General features: G+C 47.4%; 1 protein-coding gene across 5 annotated transcripts in view; it reads left to right on the top strand.

Moving 5' to 3' along the window:
* FRMD4A (FERM domain containing 4A) overlaps positions 1-19,336 on the top strand; it is a 391,047-nt gene that overhangs the window by 272,360 nt on the left and 99,351 nt on the right. For all 5 annotated transcript variants that reach the window (XM_074573322.1, XM_074573323.1, XM_074573326.1 and 2 more), the window contains one exon: positions 13,149-13,243. In XM_074573322.1, coding sequence (XP_074429423.1) covers positions 13,149-13,243 — 95 coding nt within the window. The remainder of the gene's footprint in view (positions 1-13,148; positions 13,244-19,336) is intronic.

Here is a 19,336-nt window from a genome sequence, read left to right as displayed (position 1 = left end):
CTTTAGGGAAGGCAGTATCTAATATTGCTGTATGTATGGAGAATCTAACAGTGGCGTCAGCTCTCTCTAGGTATAACTATGGATAAAGATCAATACACAAAAGTCTATGCACCCATTATGCTTCTGAAGGCATCCGCCTTCCCCAGTCTCAGCACATGAGGATGTAGCTCTTGTTAAGTTTAATTAGTTTCTCTGCACTCACAAACGGTGTGTAGGGTAAAACAGAAAGATCTAATTCTATGCATCAGACCTAGCACTATTATTGATTTTATTTACTTTTATTGACATTAGATTTGCTAAAATCTGAACTAGCTGATCACGATTCATAAGATGGTCCTGTAGGTTTGGCATGGGTTTTTTAATAAATTATTTTAATGTGTTTAGAAAATGTGCTACAAAAATAAGCATTCACTTAACTTATTAAATACTTTCAGCAATGAAGAAGTGACTTTGAGCCAGGATGGAAATAAACATCTTTATTCAGGAGAGATTTTTAAAAAGCAAATAGAATATATGAATGCAGCTAAGCTACTATATCTTGGGAAATTATTTTTGCTTTTCCGCATCAGCAATAAGAGATCAAGAGCATTTCCAAGCATCAATTTCTGTAGGCCGGGTGAAGGTAGATGGACATTTCTACAGTTGATTTGAAACTGGATGAACTAGAGCGCTTCAGAGGTTTACAGTCGAAAAGATAAATGGATTGTGTGAGCTGTCCAATTTCATTATGTGCCCTAGCCAAACTCTTTCTTTAATGTTTGATAGAATTATGATCAAATATTTCAAAATAAAAATGCTGACCTCTGTAGAAATTGTTGTTGACCTTGTCAAGGTAGCTTTAATGCTTAAAAAGAATACCAACAATCTCTCAGGGATATAAAACTTCAACAGATGCTACCAAATCAAAATATATATAGAAGGCAGCTAGTTATTCACACTGGCTGAGCTCTTATCAAACCCTGTTGTCGGCTGAGTGTGAAATGGATTCCTGCCACAGAAAGTTGGCTCTGAAGCTCGCTTCATGTTCGAAGTTTGATTTGCCACATGTGATACAGTCGGATGATTTAAAACACAATTGACTTTCTTGCAGCAGTTGACTACCCTTTTTCAAAAATTATACACATCTTCAGAAACTGAAAGGCAAGTACACACGAAGACCCAAAATACTTTAAGCCAAACATTTACAATACAGATTATCTGCATAAATTTGTCATGTTGGAAGCACTTTCTTAAACTAGGCCATATAGCTTTCAACCCAGCATGCTACAAAGAATGCCATATCCCTGTCTTTTTTCCTTTGCATTAAGACAAGGGTTTGAACCAAAGCCCTGTACACAAACCCTCTTAACTCCGCCGCATGTGCAATTTGCATCTTGAGCTGCTTCAGTTTGTATTAATTTAGCAGCAATCTCCAGTTGGAGAGCTCCACCTAATCTGGTCTCTAGATCCATCACTGCGGGACGCCATGTGCAAAGAAAGGTGAGAAATCCTCTGCAGACTCCAGTTCTGTGATAAAAACATGAGGTATGCTTAGTTTACAGTTTACAGCTTAGATTACAGATAGCTGCAATGAAATTCAAGATTCAGCCCGTGTCTCTGTTAGTGTCTCTGTTGTAGGGGCAACTTCCACAGGTGGAATGCCTTTGTGTTGCAAAAAGAGACTCTTCTGACACTTTGCAAGGGAAAGAAGAGCTGCCTGGCTACCTGGGGTTCTTCCAGGCCACTCAAAGATATCGGGGTGTAGGAACATGCTTAAAGGACAGTTATACAAAGCAGAAAACTTGCAACCCAAGTAACAAAGTCAGATGTGTTACGCGAGTGTAACTCAGAAGGTCATTGCATCCCTTCTTCATAGCGGGAAGAAAGTCTAGAGCAGCTCTCCTCTCTCTCACCTAAGACAAGTTAGAGGAAAGTGACAACAGATTGAGCTTCTCTCGTATTTGGGGCGTCCACATCCAGGGACTGAACTCAAGACCTGAGGTTACAACCAGCACACAGCTCTGTTGCTTGGCCAGGTCGCAGTGCCCTTCACTGTGGGACCAAATCCAGGGGAGGGGACAAAATCTCATGCTCTGGCTGTTGGAATAAGACAGCATTGCGTGGGGCTGGCTGGCTGTGGCTGCAGTGAGGTGACAGGCAGAAAGGATGGCCATGCTGTGCACGTCTGAGCTGTGTCTTGTAATCAGTCCAAATCGTTACAGAACCTGGTACTACTTGGGCTAATTCTCAGCAATATGTGAGATCTGTGTTTGTTCACCTGATTGTGACAACTGATGGCCAATTTGGGACCATTCTTTCTCTACTTGGCTCATAATCAATGATCAAAATCAATGATTTTACTGTACCAGTAGAAGAAACAAGTCAGAAGTTGCTCACTGGCTCACGAGTTCTGCTGGCATCCAGCTGGCTAAACTCTCTTCCCCTTGAATGAGGGGGATGGATCCATACTGACCTCTAGACGTGGCTCCTGGCCCAAGCTGTCCCCCCAGTGGTGCCCAGGCATTGTCTGGGAGAAGGTTAGTTGGCACAGGCCAGCGCTGTGTGAATGGCACTGCAGTCTGGAGATCAGCCAAGTCCACGCCATGACCCTTTTCAGGTTACTAGTACTGACACAGCCAGTGCTGCTAAACCATGGGGACCCAAGTCCCAAATATGGCCGGTCTCAGTTATCTGGAGATTAGGTGGGAGATGCCTAAGTCACTGTGACCTTGAAAATAGCATTTTGCTTTGAAGCACAGGTGCTTCTGTCTTTTGCCTGTGTGAAACCGATGGCCTTCAACCAAGGCAAAGTCCTCCTGCACGTGGGTATCTCCCTTCTGCTCTGCTGATCTACTGACCATAATTTTCTGATTTATATATGGAAACCCCATAGATGTTTCATGCAGAAGGAGATGGGAAGCTACTGAATAGATCATTAATAGGTTCGAAACATCGAGAATGATTTGAAGGGCTAGTGAATCTAGCCATCTTAGCTGCAAATGTTTTTTTTTCTGCTCTGCGGGAACCGAATTTGCTTAAAAGTCAATCGTTTGGGTTCACGTAAGTGGGTACCTTTTTCGTACCAGTCTTTCTGAGTTTGCGCCTCATAATTTGCTCTAAATTCTCTGAAAGCTCAAAAAAAATCCCAGTCAAAACTGACAAATTTGGGATGGATTTTCATTAAAGCCATACTAATCCACAGAATGCAGCGCCTGACAATACTATAAAACCTCCCATGGAGTTCAGACTAGTCTCCTGAAAACATAGTATTTGCTGGAGTAAACACAGAGCAAAGCAAGCAGCCAGCCAGGCTGCTCTTCAGGAGTGTCTTGTAAAGGACAAAACAGATTTGATGTTGTGTTAGGTTTTGGGAGAAACCCAAAGCAAGATAATAGAGGAAGGATCTGTTTCCTCCAACTATCCAAAAACCAACCTCAAAAGTTTAAATAAAGAATAACAAAAGTTGCGTGCGCAAATTGACTCGGGGCAACTTTTTAACTTGCTTCAGTGATGTTTTCATGGCTGATTAGCTGAGCCGGCAGTGACCTTGGCAGTGTTACAAAAGCAATTTTTACATCAGTCAGCATAAGGAATTCCACACTTTCTATCACATCCCTCCTAAAACGACGCCTGCTTGCCCTTGCAATCTGGCTTTGCTTCTGTGGTTGGTCAGATCTTCTCCCTCAGTTCATGCTCCTGGTCACAACTCAAGTGGGAAAGCAGTCGAGGGTGGCCACATATGAGGTTACCCTGCACAATCTCTTTTACTTTACCCAGGGCTAATGTCAGGATTTTGACCACTTGCCTTTGACTCTCGGGCCTCTGGAAATCCCGTGCAAAGGGTGCGTGCACAGATGAGCGCTCTGGATACGGCCGGGGCACTGGGAGACAGTGGACCTGGCACGGATGCTCCGTGAAGGTGATGTGCATCTGGCCAGCAGGTCCAGACTGCACAGAGACAGACTCTTGGGGGTTTCCAGGCAGAAGTACCTTACAGTGTGCTCCTCCTGCTGGCACAGGGGCAGACCAGGACATCAGTCTGGATGCCAGGCACAGCATCCTCTCCCTCTCCCCAACCCTGCAGGCGACAGTGATGCAGATTCCCACATGGGATGTAGTGCTCTGAGCAGCCACCAAATCTCCTTGTGCTTCAGGTCTGTGGTTGAATAAAACACACGTACACAAAGCAGGGGACAGCCACAAAACTCATCCTTCTTCCATCCTCAGCGCATCAGCCAGCTCTCTCAGCTGCACATGGGGACGTTAGCAGCTCCCAGCAGCGACAGAGAGGAGACGGAGCAGGCAGAGGGCTACGGAAGGAAAGAGGGATGCACCGAGGCTTTTGTCATGTGTGAGAGAAAGGTCTGAACATGGAGCAGGGAAGATGGACAGATTTCCCATCCCAACACTAGTAGCAGCTGGCTGGTCTCTTTGGATGCAGTCACCTGAAAACTCTGTTGGAGTTGCGGGACGATACAGAAGACAACAGAGAGGAATGGGGTCACTGGGCATCGATGCAGACCCCGTCTGAATGGGGGGAGCGTGCAGCTGCCTCTGCAGCAGGCAAGAAGGGGAGGAGGGATGCTGCAGACCAAAGGTGTCTTTTTCCTCCCACCGACTGCTTCTCATTTTGGCTTTGACATGAATTTGCCACGCAGACTTGGCCTGCTCATGCTCTCTGCTTTCTCTGACTACAAAAATATTTAAGCAGATTCACACTGCTAATACGTAGGGGAATTAGAGAGTGTCAGCAATGGCTTCTGACTTAAGATATTGAGCGTCAGGTATTAGCCAAACCCAGAAATGCAGCTATCTGTGAATATTTCTGAGGCAACTTGTCAGGAGGGTGTTTCTAATCCTTTTACCAAACAGACTTTTTAAAAAACTCAGGGATTTTTTTTTTTGTCTTTGTTTCTCTGACCCTAATAAATCTTAATTCCCACAACTTGTGGGTGTTGACTTTCCAAGAACAACGTCGGTGGCACTCGGTGGCACTCTGTCACCACCCTCGGTGTTCCCAAGGAGGCTGCTGGAGGCAAGTTGTCTCATTTTCCTATGTATATGAAGAAAAGAGATTTTAGAGCCAGCCACTGACTCTGGGGAAGAGATGCGGCGTGTGCCAGCGCGAGCAACGCTCCCACCCCCGGTGCCCGACACTGTCGGAGTTCAGCTGTTTCGTGATAAAAAATAAGGCGTTCCCTCACCAGGCGTCTTGCATTTCAATGAATAATTTTTCACCCAACTACATCCCAGCCTGCTTTGATTATGTGCACTCCATATATTGACACAGTAACGCGGAGCTGAGGAATGGTGGATCTATCCCATAAGGGGAATTGCAAAGCTGAAAGCCCTAAGGCCCCAAGCCTTCAGCCTGAGCGGTTTTGCACAATGTTATTACGCTGTGTTCGGATGCAACGATAGCCGAAAGGGCCGTTATTTGGTATTTACATAACATTACTATGGGGCGACTTTGGATTTTTCTTTTCTTCCAAGTGCGTAAAACGGGTTAAACAACCAGGTGATGGAGCTGTTGGCAGAGCCAATTTGACAAGAAGAGAATTGCGAGTGAGTGACAGTTCAATGGCCCCTGGATAAGAGATTTCGGTGCTTCACGCACAAGGAAACAGGGGCGGGAGGGAGTTACGGTCCGTAACTATCATGGGGTAATGTACTGCCTAATGCATCCGGGTGTACGCGTGCTGCTGGCCTTCAGCAGATAAGGCTGCTGGCCACTGCATAACCAACGTCTCGAGAAACAGAGTGGGAACACAAAAGGTCTATACGGGCATCTTTACTGCCCTTATCACTGTGGTGCTGGAGCATAGCTTGGTGGCTGGTTTTAGCAGATGATCTAATTCAGCGGGGGCACCTGGAGTTTGCTTCGTTAGCAAATAATAATAGTAGGTGGAGGGGAAGAATTGTGTGCGAATGACCGTTTTGCGCTATTATTTCCTCCTGATTGCACTGCCCAAGGCTCCAGATGGGCAAGAGCCGGCTGATGAGGGAGCGTTGTACCCTGCCTGGTGGTACTGTGCCGGGCACGGCCGTGGCAGGAATTGCTCTGTATTCATCCCAACCGCTTTTTCCAGCTCGCCTCTCCTGCTGATGGGCTGCCCACACCGCACATACACATCCCCCAGCCTACTTTTCAACTCAAGCCACCGAAAAGATGTTTTTCAAACGTCCAACCTTTGAACGTTTAGCAAAATTGGACCGAGTCAGCAAGACTCGAGAGGCTGGTTTGAACCAGACACACTTCATGGTCCATCCCATAGAAACTCAACCTGCTCGGGAACTCGCCGCACAGCATCTGCTATGTCTGCACTCATAAATAAAATAGGTCGTGGCTCTCTGGCTGGGCTGGAAGCCACATGGCACAGCCCGGCTTGTGTTCCTAGCGTTATAAACTCCCTCTCTTGCCCAAACAGGGTGGCCATCCTTGGGACTGCGTCTGGTCTGGGCTACGCCCTGGTGATTTTGGCTTGGAGGATAACAACGGGCCAGCCTTCATCAGCACGTGCTCACAGTTAAAGAACGATGATTTGAGTCCTGAAGCCACTACCTGACCACAGCTGGGTTATAGCACAAAATTAGTGCAGGCTGACCACCGGTGCTGCATCAGTCTTTAGCATTGCAGCACTTGGGGTCTCGCGATATATCTTGCTTAAGTCCCTCCAGCAAGGAGGCAGTGGATGGTAGCGGTCTTTTTAATCTAATGAAACGAGGCATTACTAAGTGTGATCTAGTTACCTGGTTCCCACAGTTCAGCGTGTCTCTGGGCTGGACGGATTCGGGCAGCACGCGTCTGCCCATATGTTGAAACTGTGCATTTCCCAGAAGCCTTCTGCCACGGAGAATTAGGGAAAAGCTATGAAATGGGGGAGGGGGAATAGATAGGCTTGTTTGACAGTTAATAAAACAATAAAATATACTTTGTGCGTGCCTGCATTTCTAGGGACGTACCCGCAGCTGCTAATACCATGTCATCTGTTTTTTATTCATGGCACTGCTGGACTGTGGATAGATAATCTCTCTCCATAACTCACTCATTTCTAAGCGTAATGGGAAGCTGTCACTGAGAAACATGTTTCTCTGCCAAAAGTGGGCAGCCTGTCTTTCCACTGGGGAAACACATGACTCTGGAGTTCCTCGGGCTGCTCAAATCCCAGTAACATTGTCTTTTAATTATATTGAATATTTAATACTGGAATGCTTGCGTTTCTGCTGTGTTTTCCATGATGACTGACAGAATGATCTGCTCAAGCTACACTGAAATTCTTGCACTTCTCTGATTTTGCTGGTTGAAATAGGCAGATGTTTCCTCCCCTGGTGCTGAGACAGCTGAGGTGCCCATGGCTCGGTGAGATGACCTCCCAGTTGCACCCATGGTGGCACTTGGGCTACCTGGTTTGCAGCCCCCAAGGAAAGTCTCCTCGGATGGCAGCACTGCCCTCTCAGCGCAGGATTTGGCCCGAGCTGGGTTAGATATTTACAGCGTTGATCCTCAGCTGAGGCAATCACCAAGCCCTCTTGGAAAGAAACAGGTATTTATAGGACTGTTGGCCTATTTTAGGATGAGATGAGTTGCCCCCAGATGCTTGCCCAGGCTACAAGAGGATTCTTTTCCCCAGAAGCCCTCTTCATCCTCCTTCCATCCTGTCACCAAAACACACCCATAATGTAGCAGTATCAGCACTAAACCTGTGTGAGAATGACCACGTCTAGTGTTAGGAAGTACCAAAATGGGTTTTGCAGGTCACCGTGTGAAGGTGACCTTTGCAGGTGTCCTGCAAAGCCTTGCTCTGCGTCACCTGCGTCTCACCTCCTCCTCTCCCTCTCTCCAGTGCTGGGAGCAGATCCCCCAGTGGGTCCAGCAGCCCTTGTTAGCGGGCTCACACTAATGAGAACTCATCCAATAAGTATGTGGAAGAGCTGTGATGATACCCGTTTTTTTTTGACATTTTTGACATCAGTATGACCCATCACTCATGCAGCCTCCACCTCCCCTTCCAAAGGCGCTCTTGGGACTGCTCTTCCCCTCCCCACTTGCTTTTAGTGCTTGCCGCGCTCTGCCCTTATTGTGGGAAGTTGCCTTCCCGGCTAATTGGTAAGAGACACCTCTAGAGTGCACCTGTATATAGCGTCTCTGTATAAAGGGCAGTCCATGGATGAGGGACTCATCCCCTGTGGTTAATTTGTCAGTGCTGAACGCTCCTTAAAATAGAGCCAAGGAGATAAAAACAGAGCTTGGGCATTGCATGCATCGATGTTGTCTCAGTGTAGCTCTTTCTAGCACATGCTGTGTCTGGAGACAGGGGCATGGCGGGGCTCTTCTTTAAGCAACGGGGAAATGCAGGGAGAAAGCCCTGGGAGTTATGATCCCATCATACCTTCTTACACAGTCTTCAGTGCCTTTGCAGAGGTTTTCTTGGTGCGGGCTCAAGTCACAGAGCTGCTGTTGAGGCTCAGTCCTTTCCCTGCCACCTCCCAACACCACCAATAAAGCTCTCCCTTTCCCCTAAGTCATTATTTGAATAAACTTAGGTTCTTTGGGAGGGGAGGGAGGGAACGAGTTCCCTGCTCCGAGGCTGCAGGAGCTGGGGTTGCAGGAGAGCCCCGGCCATGTGCTGGCTGTGCTCCTCGCTGCTGAGACAGAAGAGCTTTGTGGTTGCAGAGCATTACGCAGCATTTCAGATAAACATCTCGGGCATGGCCCAGGGCACAGTGAAGGGTGTCTGGGTCATTCTGCTAATGAGGAGGCAGCCCCTAATGAGTCCACCTCTGCTCTCCTGCCTCTCCAAGAGGGAAGGGAAAAACCTCATAGTGCTCCCAGGTCAGGTTTGACTTCAGAGAAGAGTTGCCCACCCTACAGATGACTAGGAATCCCCTGGATGATGCATTGATGCCAACGTGCCTGGCAGGCGAATCCATTGACCCAGTATGGAGGTATTTCGTGTGGTAGAAGGTGTTGTGTTTGCAAGCCCAGAGAGCTGAGGCTGCAGAGCGCTGCCTGTCCCAGGCTGGAGCAGGAACTGGGAGGACAGGTAGGACTCCAGAGCTGGGAAAGCACCCGGGTCACTGCCGTGCAGAAAAGCCTCAGGGACAGTGTCTTTGGCTACGAAATGGTTGGTGTCTGTGTCTGAGATTCCACTATATAGGAGAACGGGTCCCTCAGGTCTTCTTCCCGGCAGGGGAAGACCCATCACTGGAAGCAGGATCTTCTCTCCCAGGACCACAGCTCCAGTGTGCTGGGACCACAACCGGGGCCCTGCTTATTTCTCTAGTAAAAATAACAGCTGATTTACAGCTCATTGTTCTTCATGTGCATTTTTGCAAAGAGGGAGGGAGCGGGAGGGAGCAGCAGGGGAAACCCTGGATGAATAACGTTGCTCTGACAACCCACCCCCACCAGCAAAGCACGCTCAGCCCTCGCTGCTCCAGCTGCAGGATTTCTGCTGCCGTACTCCATCCCAAGTTCAGGCCAGCCAGCTGCAGCTCTGAGCTGCTCCCCAAGGCTGCTTTTTTGATACAGGTTACATGGAGGATGCCAGGAAGGTGTGGGTAGGGAGGAGATGAAGAGCAGGAGGTGCAGAGGGGTCTCAGCAGCTGCCGGGGCAGCTCGCAGCACACCATGGTCCAGCTCTGCAGCATTGAGGACACGGTTCAGTTTCTGGTTTGAATGCCACCTGCTATTCCTGATTTATGCATGTGGGATTCACAAGCCTGCTGTCCTTCCCACTATGTTGGATGCAGAAGGTCCTGGGCCCTCACTTTCTATTGATTTCCCTGCTCCCAGAGACCCGTCCCCACCTTTTTCAATGTGCCTCTGATGGAAGTTTTATTAATGCAAAATGAATATCCCTCTGGAAAATGAAGTCCAGAAATTAATAATGAATTAAAACAACTTGCCACAGGCATCGCTAATGAGCTCTTTGTCTGTGCGGCTCACATAAAAGGAGGTCATTGCTCAGCCATTCCCATCGCGAATGGCAAGCAGATTAACCGGTAACTTTGAGTGCGTGGGTCTCTCCTGAGACAGCGAGACGGGGCTGCAGCTCGCCTCATGCTCAGCAGGGTTTTCCTGCCCTTATCCCCGCTGTGCAGGTTCGTCTTGAGGACTCTTTGCTACCACCTTCCTCCTCTCCCCTCCGAAGACTCAGGTTGCCCGTCTGTGTTGGGAGAACACTGGGCTCGTCCCACTGGAAAGTACAATAACCTTGCAGAGCTTAAGAGGAGAGCGGAAAGTAATCTTGGAGGGGACTAGCAGGGCTTAACTTCACCGCCGTAAGCCTCTTCAGGGACGCTGGCCCAGTAACTAACCTGGCACCGCTCCAGCGCTGGGTCTGCATCTATTGTTCTTTTCCCTTATCTTGCAAGGCAAAGGGTTATCCTGCCTTATCTGCTACCACAGGCTTTGGAGGAGGCCCCACTGCAAGGGCAGTGGAGATCATGCCCCGGCCAAGCCCCAGGGGCAGGAGGGGGGGCTGTGCTGGGAGAGGAGCAGCTGCCGCGGGGCAGTAGAGAAGGGAAGGCTGTCACACCATGCCAACCACCCCTCCACAGCTTTCTCAGCAGCCAGGTCTCCCTCAGCAGAGATAAGGAGGCAACACGTTGCGTTTAGCCACCTTGCCCAGGGAGGGTGGCAGAAGGCAAGTGCTTTCAGGTGCTGCTCCTCACTCGATGCCTGGGGCTGGATGCAGCGGTGTGAAGGGGAAGGGACTCTGGGCATCACTGCTCCATGATGTGGCTGGACATCAGAAGGGGATTTTACCCCTTGTCCAGCACCCCTTGTGACAGTGCTGGCTGGCTGGAGCTGAGGGATCCATCACCTCCCCATGGCCACAGGCAGCCTGTTTCACATCAGCCATTTATTACTCCATTCTCCTTTCTTGCAAAATATGAAAGCTCAACCTATTCCCCCAAAGTGCTTAACCCAGGTTTGGGAAAATGCTGCCGTGTTTGTTGTTAAACTGAAAACTCATTCAATGCCCCCAGTAAGTACATGCGCAGAGCCTACGTATCTCTGAATTCACATAGCAGTCTTAACATCCTCTACTTTCCTCTTAGTTGCCCAGAGAGGTGGTAGATACCTCATCCCTGGTAACATTCAAGGTCAGGTTGGACGGGGCTCTGAGTAATCTGATCTAGTTGAAGATGTCCCTGCTCACTGCAGGCGAGTTGGACTAGATGACCTTTAAAGGTCCCTTCCAACCCAAACCACTCTATGATTCTATGATTCATCAAAGTATCTGGGTACCTCATAAGTCAGACTGTAGCTTGTCCTTAAAAAGCTTTGGCAAAGAGAGGTTCATCTTATAGGAGACAGGGATGCTGCGAATGTCCCACCCAGCACAATGCCAGGAGAGAAGTCTCTGAGGAGACACCTGTTGCAGCTCGTGTGCTCTTTGCTTGGGTCCCTGAAGGGACTCAAGGGGACAGAGGACCTGGCCACGGCCCCTCGCCTGCTGTGTTCAGCTCTGAGTGCCATTCGGGAGCTGGTCCAGGAGCCTGGGAAAGGCAATGCGGCAGGTAGCATAGACATAGCAGAGACTCCAACGGTTGTGCCTGAGAAGTCTGACTTGGGAATTAAAATGAAGCTTGTTGCATCCCACCTATTTGATATCTGCCAGGCTCTTCCTCCTACACAGCAACTCATCTCGTATTCGGTGGCTGCTTTAAGCCCGTGCTGCATTTAGGCATGGCTATTGCTTCTTTGCTGGCGTGTCCTAGAACCATCCTTGCATTGGGTGCACAGACATGGAGCAGAATGGATGTTGCTGGTGACTGCATTGGGACGTAGCAGGCAGACGGGTGGGTGGGTGAAGGATGGCATAACACTCACATGAATGCCAGAGAAGTATTTCAGGCTTGGCTCAACTGTGACAGGGACTAGGACAGTGCTGGGTTTAGGATCATTTTTAGAGAGCGGTTGAGAGTCTTGTGAATCTATTTGGAAATTAAATACAAATCAAGTTTCTTTTAAACACAAGCTGGTTTTGTATTTACAGGACAGGACAGTTAATTAGGACAACACGGTTCTCAGGTCCCCACCACCCAATTTCTGCACAGCATCATCATTTCATCTCCATTTAGCAACAGGTTCACGTCTGGGGTAACTCTGACTCAGCTGCTTGGCAGACTCGTTGGCGCAGTCAAGCCTACAGACAGCTTTATTTTCACTGAGGCTTGCAGCACAGAGATCTGTAGACCAAATCCTGACGAGCAGTCACCAGGGAACACCGCTGGGATCTCTGACCCCAGCTGTGCCAGGGCTGCTGTAACCATTGCAGGTCTGGGATCTGGGCCTATTACAGGCTGTGGGATCACAGGCTGCATCTACCCAGATCCTTTGTACCCCTGTTTCCTACCAGTGATACTCAGGACAAGAGCGTTGTTACAGCCAAGACTTCAGTAGCCCAGTAGGAAACACAGGAATTTAGCAGAGCTGGTGGAAATTCAAATAGGGAGAAAGAAACATTACGCTTAAAAGTCAAATAGGGTTTTGCAGAAAAGGCAGAATTTCCCTGTGGTACTAATGCACCGTCCTCTGTATGTGGTGAACAACTTCTCTGAGCTTGGCTTGAGCTCTTACAAAGGGTATTTTGAAAGTGTGTGCTACTTTCCTCTCTTTCCTTCCAAGTGCCTAAATTTGAGGACACATCCTTATCCCTAAATGACAAGCCATACTGAATGGGAAACTATTTCGTTCTGTCATTTACTTCTCATTTGGTCCTGTCACATCCTATCTTTTGGCACTATGTATTTTCTTAGTGTTATGAGCATATATCTGTGCTGTGTGTGTGAGAGTGGGTGTCTGAAATGTGTTTGCAAAGGTCCTTGATAAAAAGCTTTAACAGCTAAAATTATCAGAGAGGCATGAGCGAGCTGGTCATGGTAGATCTGAACACTGGCAGGCGGCAGGTCATCTCCGCAGAGACATCGAGCACTGAAGAGGTCAGAATCACCAGGTTTTTAGCATTTACCTAGGAGGGAAACTACTGCTCATTTCAAGGAGCTAATGTTGCTTGCAGATTTAGCTTGATCACCAGAGGGAACATAAAAGCGACAGCACTTGAGCACCTTCAAGGCTAGCATTTCCCTGCAGAAGCACAGTGCAGTTATATCCAAGTTCTCCTCATTAATCACTTTTTTTCATTCTTGTTTTCCAGCCAAAGCTTTTGGCCAAGGAGTTGCTTGACTTGGTGGCATCTCATTTCAACCTGAAGGAGAAGGAATACTTTGGAATTGCATTCACAGATGAAACGTAAGTGCGAGAAATCAAAGATCTAAGAGGGAGCTCATAGATCACAGAAAATCTTGGCGGTTTTATCCTAAGCAAAATGACCAGCGTAGAAGACCTGTGTACCCCAAGGTCCTACACCAAGGTCTAGAGGGGCATGGACCTCACATTGGAGTCTGTCCTGCACTGCTTCTTCTTCAGAGGGCTGGAGGCTTCTCAGAGCAAGTTAAGCATTGCCGGAGGTGTGCAGAGGCAGTAACAATCCCTTACCTAATCCCATGCTCAAAGAGTTGGTGTCATTTGGCATTGGTAAAACGTTAGCTAAAGCTCTCACGGGTTTCAGATGCACTCACTAGATCAAAATTATTACCAGATTGGCGGAACTGTTCAATTAAAGTGTTAATCAGTTTATTCACTCAAGCAGACTTAAAAGTAATGCTAAATTATTTCAAGGAAAGAAAAAATAAATCACAAAATTATGAATAATTTCTGATGTTTTAGATCCCAGATTAGAGTTTCTTAAAAAAGGGAAAGAAGAAAGTGTGGGAAAGAAAGGGATTGCCAAATTTAACATGAACGAAAAGCATTTTTAAATATAAAATTTCCATTGTGGAAAGGATTTGACCTTACCAGGAATCACACAACAGCCTTATGGCTGAGCTAAACCAAAGGACGGGACCCTGACACTGCAGTCACCTCAGGCAATGTTGGTTGCTCACTTTGAACCCCAGCTCCCAGAGTCCTCGTATTACCACAAAATTTGAGGTTTTGTTTCAAGACAGGCCATTTCTACCCCCTGTTTAAAAGGCAAGTATAAAATTAGCATTGGAGAAACATTAAAGGTCTGCCAAATGCTATGAGAAGTCCTAGACTGTGACCTCTCAGTGGTACTGCTCAGTCCCTTCTATTTTTTTCCAGCTGCCTGTTTTCTCTCTGTAGTTAGACTGTCCTGGGCATATGGACTGTGACCTGTATGCACACCCGCCACAATCCACCTTGGTATGCAACAGGGGGGTCTTGTGATTAGGAACAGGCTTCCTGTACATATATAGTTTTAAAAACCCAAGATTTTTGAGCCAACGCTGTGTTCCCAGAACACCTGAGTCAGTGGTATTGCTGTCACAGAATCACAGAATCACAGAATTGCCTAGGTTGGGAGGGACCTTTCAGATCATCGAGTCCAACCATCAACCTAAGTCTGACAATAAACCATCACTAAATTCTATCTCTAAGCACTACATCTACCCTTCTTTTAAATACTTCCAGGGATGGTGCCTCAACCACTTCCCTGCACAGCCTGTTCCAATGCTTAATAACCCTTTCAGTGTAAAGACTTTCCCTAATATCCAGTCGAAACCTCCCCTGGCGCAACTTGAAGCCATTTCCTATTGCCCTATCGCCTATTACTTGGGAGAAGAGACCAGCCCTCACCTCACTACCCCCTCCTTTCAGGTAGTTGTGGAGAGCGACAAGGTCTCCCCTCAGCCTCCTTTTCTCCAAGCTGAACACCCCCAGCTCCCTCAGCTGCTCCTCATGAGACTTGTGCTCCAGGCCCCTCAGCAGCTTCATTGCCCTTCTCTGGACACGCTCCAGCACCTCAGTGGCTTTGATGTAGTGAGGGCCCCAAAACTGGACACAGAACTCGAGGTGGGGGGCTCACCAGTACCGAGTACAGGGGGAAACGAGCCAGCTCTGCTCTCCTGCCGAAGTGGCAGCGAAATGTAAATTATCTGCTGAAATAGTGATTCAGGATTGGGTAATCAGAGGCTGCTAGATAATTGCACAAACACATCCACATTCAACTCAGCAACAATCGCTCCTCTAGAGACAGTTCCTTTGGCAAGGACCTGCCTTGGTCAGCCAGAAGCCAACTCAGGACACAGCTCCCAGGTGGAGAGATGCTCGACATCAGGAACACGCAGAAGCAGGACCTGAATCAGAGGAGAGCCCAGAATCCATCCCATCCCACTGACACAAGCAGCTCAGCGCTGTAGGAGAACTCCAACCCAACACAAATTAATGAGACTGGTCCTCAAAGAAGGAGCAGCAGGAGGCACTGGCAACTTATAAAGTGAGGAGGAAATTACCAGGGTGCTATTTCTTATGGGAGAGAGCAAGTTCCCCAGTGGGTGCTGCCTGAGGGGTGAAAGAAAGCCATGCAGGGAAGCCAAAGCTGACTAAAAGGTGAAAATGTTCCCTTAACAGTCCTAACAGCCCAGGTTAAAAACAAGAAACACATGTCAGACTGCAACCAGATAGCAGCTGAGCAGTTCCAGCTCTCGGCTCAGCTGAGTGGGCACAGGACTCCCCTGGGAGTGCAAGGGAAGCTAATGAGGAGGTGTCAGCAATTAGAGAGAGCCCAGCCTCCCGTGGGGCTTCCAGGTTTAACACAGAGCAGTGTGAGCAAAGATCTGGGTTAGCGATGGGAGGAAGCGCGAGAGGCTGACAGAGGCTGTCGAGGCAGCACTCAAAGATGGGGACGCAGATGGGTGTGCACTGTCTAGACGGGATTTCAAAGGGTGAGGTGATGGCATCCACTCACTTGGTCACCTTCTTGACCTGTGGTCAAGGTGGAGCGGGGTGCATTGTCACAGGAGCTCAGCCAACCCAGACAAAAGATCTGGGGGGAGCCTTCTAGTAAACACGACCCAGCAACATGCCAGTGAGTCCCAGCTGATAGGAAGGTTGGTCTGCAGCCCTTCTGCTGTCCCACAGTGAATCTGAGCCTTGCACTGAGGCTTCTTCAATGTTGTGAAAACAACGCTGACAAAAAAAATATATGTATAATATTTCCTCCTCAGTTGTAAAAAGCTCTGAATGGAGTTGCCACAAACAGTGATTGTTCTATTTGACTGAACGCAGCCAAAAAAAATATGGGGAGTTGGATTAGGTCTTGGAAATAGATGTCCCATGTCACTGCCAGGAAAAAAAAAGGGCTATCCGTACCGCAGACCTTAACCTGCAATGTGAAATGGAAGTTTAAAAAGTATCCTTTCTTCAAAAAGTAGGAAAACCAGACTCTTTGTGTGTGTTTGCAAAGCATCTAACACAGCCCTATAGCTAATACAGATGAGGCACACAAAAAGAAACCCTTTAATTCTGTGACGTAAACCCTCAGGGATTTCCTTTCTCTTCACTCTTTGCTGAGTTTCCATGCGCCTTACTTGAAGGGAACTCATAACCAGCTGAAACAGAACGAGCCGCGTTCATAAATGTAGTCTGAGGTTGGCTAAATTGCAAGTTTAGAAAGAAGAAAAGCCACTAAAGTATTAAATCAATTCTTCTATTTAAGAGTAAAAGCTCTATGAGAGTAATTTATTTAGAAATGATTTGGACTGGGGATTTCCATTCATTAGTTGTGCTCTATCATGACAACCTGAGAAGAAAATCAATAGGAACAACCTTTGCGTTGGCGACTTAATAGTTTCTTGTGATAATATAGGGTCATTACTGCATTCAGCGTGACTAAAATTAGATTGTCAGACTATTATGGAGGAGAGAATAACGCCTCCTATTTTAATGATGATAGGAACGCTTTATGGCGTGAGCCATTAACTGCGGGAGGGCACAGGTCAAAAGGGTGTCCCTGTACAGCACGTGGGGCCAAGCTTCATGTGAAGCCAGAAGAGCTATATGCTGGTTGATTAACAGTGAAAAGGAATGGAGAAAGGGCTTTTTTTTTTTTTATATCAGCTGAATATGAATCTCTGCTAACCGCCCTTTCCCTTGGCATCAGCTCTTCCAGCAGTCACTGAGAGCAAGTGGTCAGGATTACCCTTCTGTTCGCTGCAGACACTCCGTCTGGGCCATAGGCAGGTTTTCCATGTCCTTTACTTGTCCTTAGACCTGAGTCACCTGCTCCATGGAGAGCTACCGACTTTTGCATCCCACAGCTCTTCGTGGGCCAAACCCAAAGCTGACCCAAACCCTTTTGCTCCCTTGCCAGAGCAGAACCTGCAGAGCAGCTTCGTCGGCTAGCTAATGTACAGGATAAAAACTGCAAGGGATTGAGGCCCACATTATTTGTGTTGCGCTTGTGCAAGAGACTGTACTAACATGACAAGGTGATAACAGAGAGTGCCCTTGCTTAGCTCAGGATTCTACGGCCAAGGGGATGGCAAGGGGAGAGTAGGAGAAGAGGGACAGCAGGGCACCACTCTTCCCTGGAATCCTCTCTCATTTCCAGGAACGGGGGGGAAACCTATTTCCACCCTGCAGCCATTTGACAGAGCCAAAACGAGGGACCAGGTGTCCCACGTCCTGGTTGAACAGCCAGTCCAATGGAGGGTGCAGCTCTGAAAATAATGTCCCGTTCTGGCATTGCACCAGCTCCTTTGTCACCAAATCCACTGTTTGGCAAAATCAATGTAGCTAAATTCCTACAGCTCCCTGGGCTTTGCAGCCCCTTAAAAAATATTTCTGTGGAAGGACTGAGACCTTAAACAAGAAAATCTGTGAGCTTAAAGGGTTGGGTTTTTTTTGATTCTGTCATGACTGACGGAAATGTAAAATAATTTATATGGTTTCTATTACACGAACTGATCTTTCTCAATGTCCATTCAATTCAACACGAGTTTGACACTGAAGAGGCGTGAGTTGGTTTATTGGTCCAAATACCTTTATAACACAAATCAATGTGGATCCGCTTTTCAGAAAACTGGACACTAACCAGTAAAACTGTATAAACAGAACCACCTGGAGGCAAAGTAAAGTATTCATTGATGTACCACTCTTTACTGAAAGCCCCGATAAAAGAAAACAGAACTACTGCATGCAATCAACAATATGAACCCTGGGCACCAAAATCCATACTCACTCTGTAACCTAAATGGACCCAGGTTTTTTTTTTCTAAAGATGATTATGTATTTGTTATTGACACACCAGCTTAACTGCCAACATGAGTACAACCAACAGAGAAAAATGATCTGGCTTCCAATATTCAACCTCCCTATAGGTCACACAAAACTGCTTGCACCGTTATTTGTGAATACGCTGATATAAACACCCAAGTCAATGGCGATAATGAAACAAAAGCTACTTTTTGTCTCTAAATTGAACCGTGAAGGAAATCCAGCTAGATATAGGCATGTATGAGTGGGATCCCAGTGCAAGCTGCCTAAATTGGTCCATGCAAACTGTCAGGATTAGTACATGCCTAGGGTTATATGCCCGTACTTTTCCTTGTCTTACATGGGATTGTGCTCCATGAATAGTTCTGCTGAAGACAGCAAGACGGCTTCCAGAGCAAAGCGTTTTGTGGTGTAACGGCATTGGAGTTTGGCTCCCCGATAGACCACATTCGCAGGCGGATGCCAGTGACTCTGCACTGCCGCTGTTCGCTACGTGCCACACATGCACGCTTGAAAACAAGGAGTGAGGTGACAATCTGCAGTGCAGAAGCCCTCAGCGATGAAAGACTGTAAGTGGTAATTGAGTACAGTGAGCAGTTAGCTCCTGGCAGTGATTTAAGTGACCTTCCTCCTCTGAAGGAGCTTTGGATTTAAGCTCCATGCAGATGAGAGTAATGAAACTCTTCAACCTAAAAACTCAGTGGCAATTAAATGTGTTATGCAGTACTCACACCCGGGTACATGAACAACATAAATGTGTAATGCGGTATGCATACATATATGCATATATTCTTTTTGCACTGATTATATCAACCAGTTTCTCAAGTTAAAATGCAGAGAGAAGGAACAGAGCAAGTCTTTTCGAAACAAGAAATACCTTGAAGTGAATTATAGTTCTGTGCACCGTGGCTTCTCAACCCTTTGTTAGGCAAACCCAGACATTTCTGTTGAATAAACGTAGAGGTACACCGTAAGCCCATTGTCAACAAATGGGTCTTGGTGGGAACCGGTGTGTAATGCCATCAGCTGCTGGTGGCTGCTACTTTGGTGATACAAATGGAGCTGGACAGGTTCAGGATAGGATGTCAGGCTTAGTGTGGCTTTTCCTTGCTCTGACAGTGTTTTGTACCTTGGTCTACATGGATAAATGCTCGTTTTGTACTTTGACTAGGAATGGGTGAGCACGTCTAGTTTCAATTCCCATGCGTACTGTGGCCTTCAGTGAATTTCAGCCTTCCTGAGTCCTGTTAAAATGAACATAACAGC

The sequence above is a fragment of the Larus michahellis genome, chromosome 1 (genome assembly GCF_964199755.1).
Source record: "Larus michahellis chromosome 1, bLarMic1.1, whole genome shotgun sequence".
Classification (NCBI taxonomy): domain Eukaryota; kingdom Metazoa; phylum Chordata; class Aves; order Charadriiformes; family Laridae; genus Larus; species Larus michahellis.
Note: the sequence above shows the minus strand (reverse complement) of the source record. Positions and strands in the feature narration are given on the sequence as shown.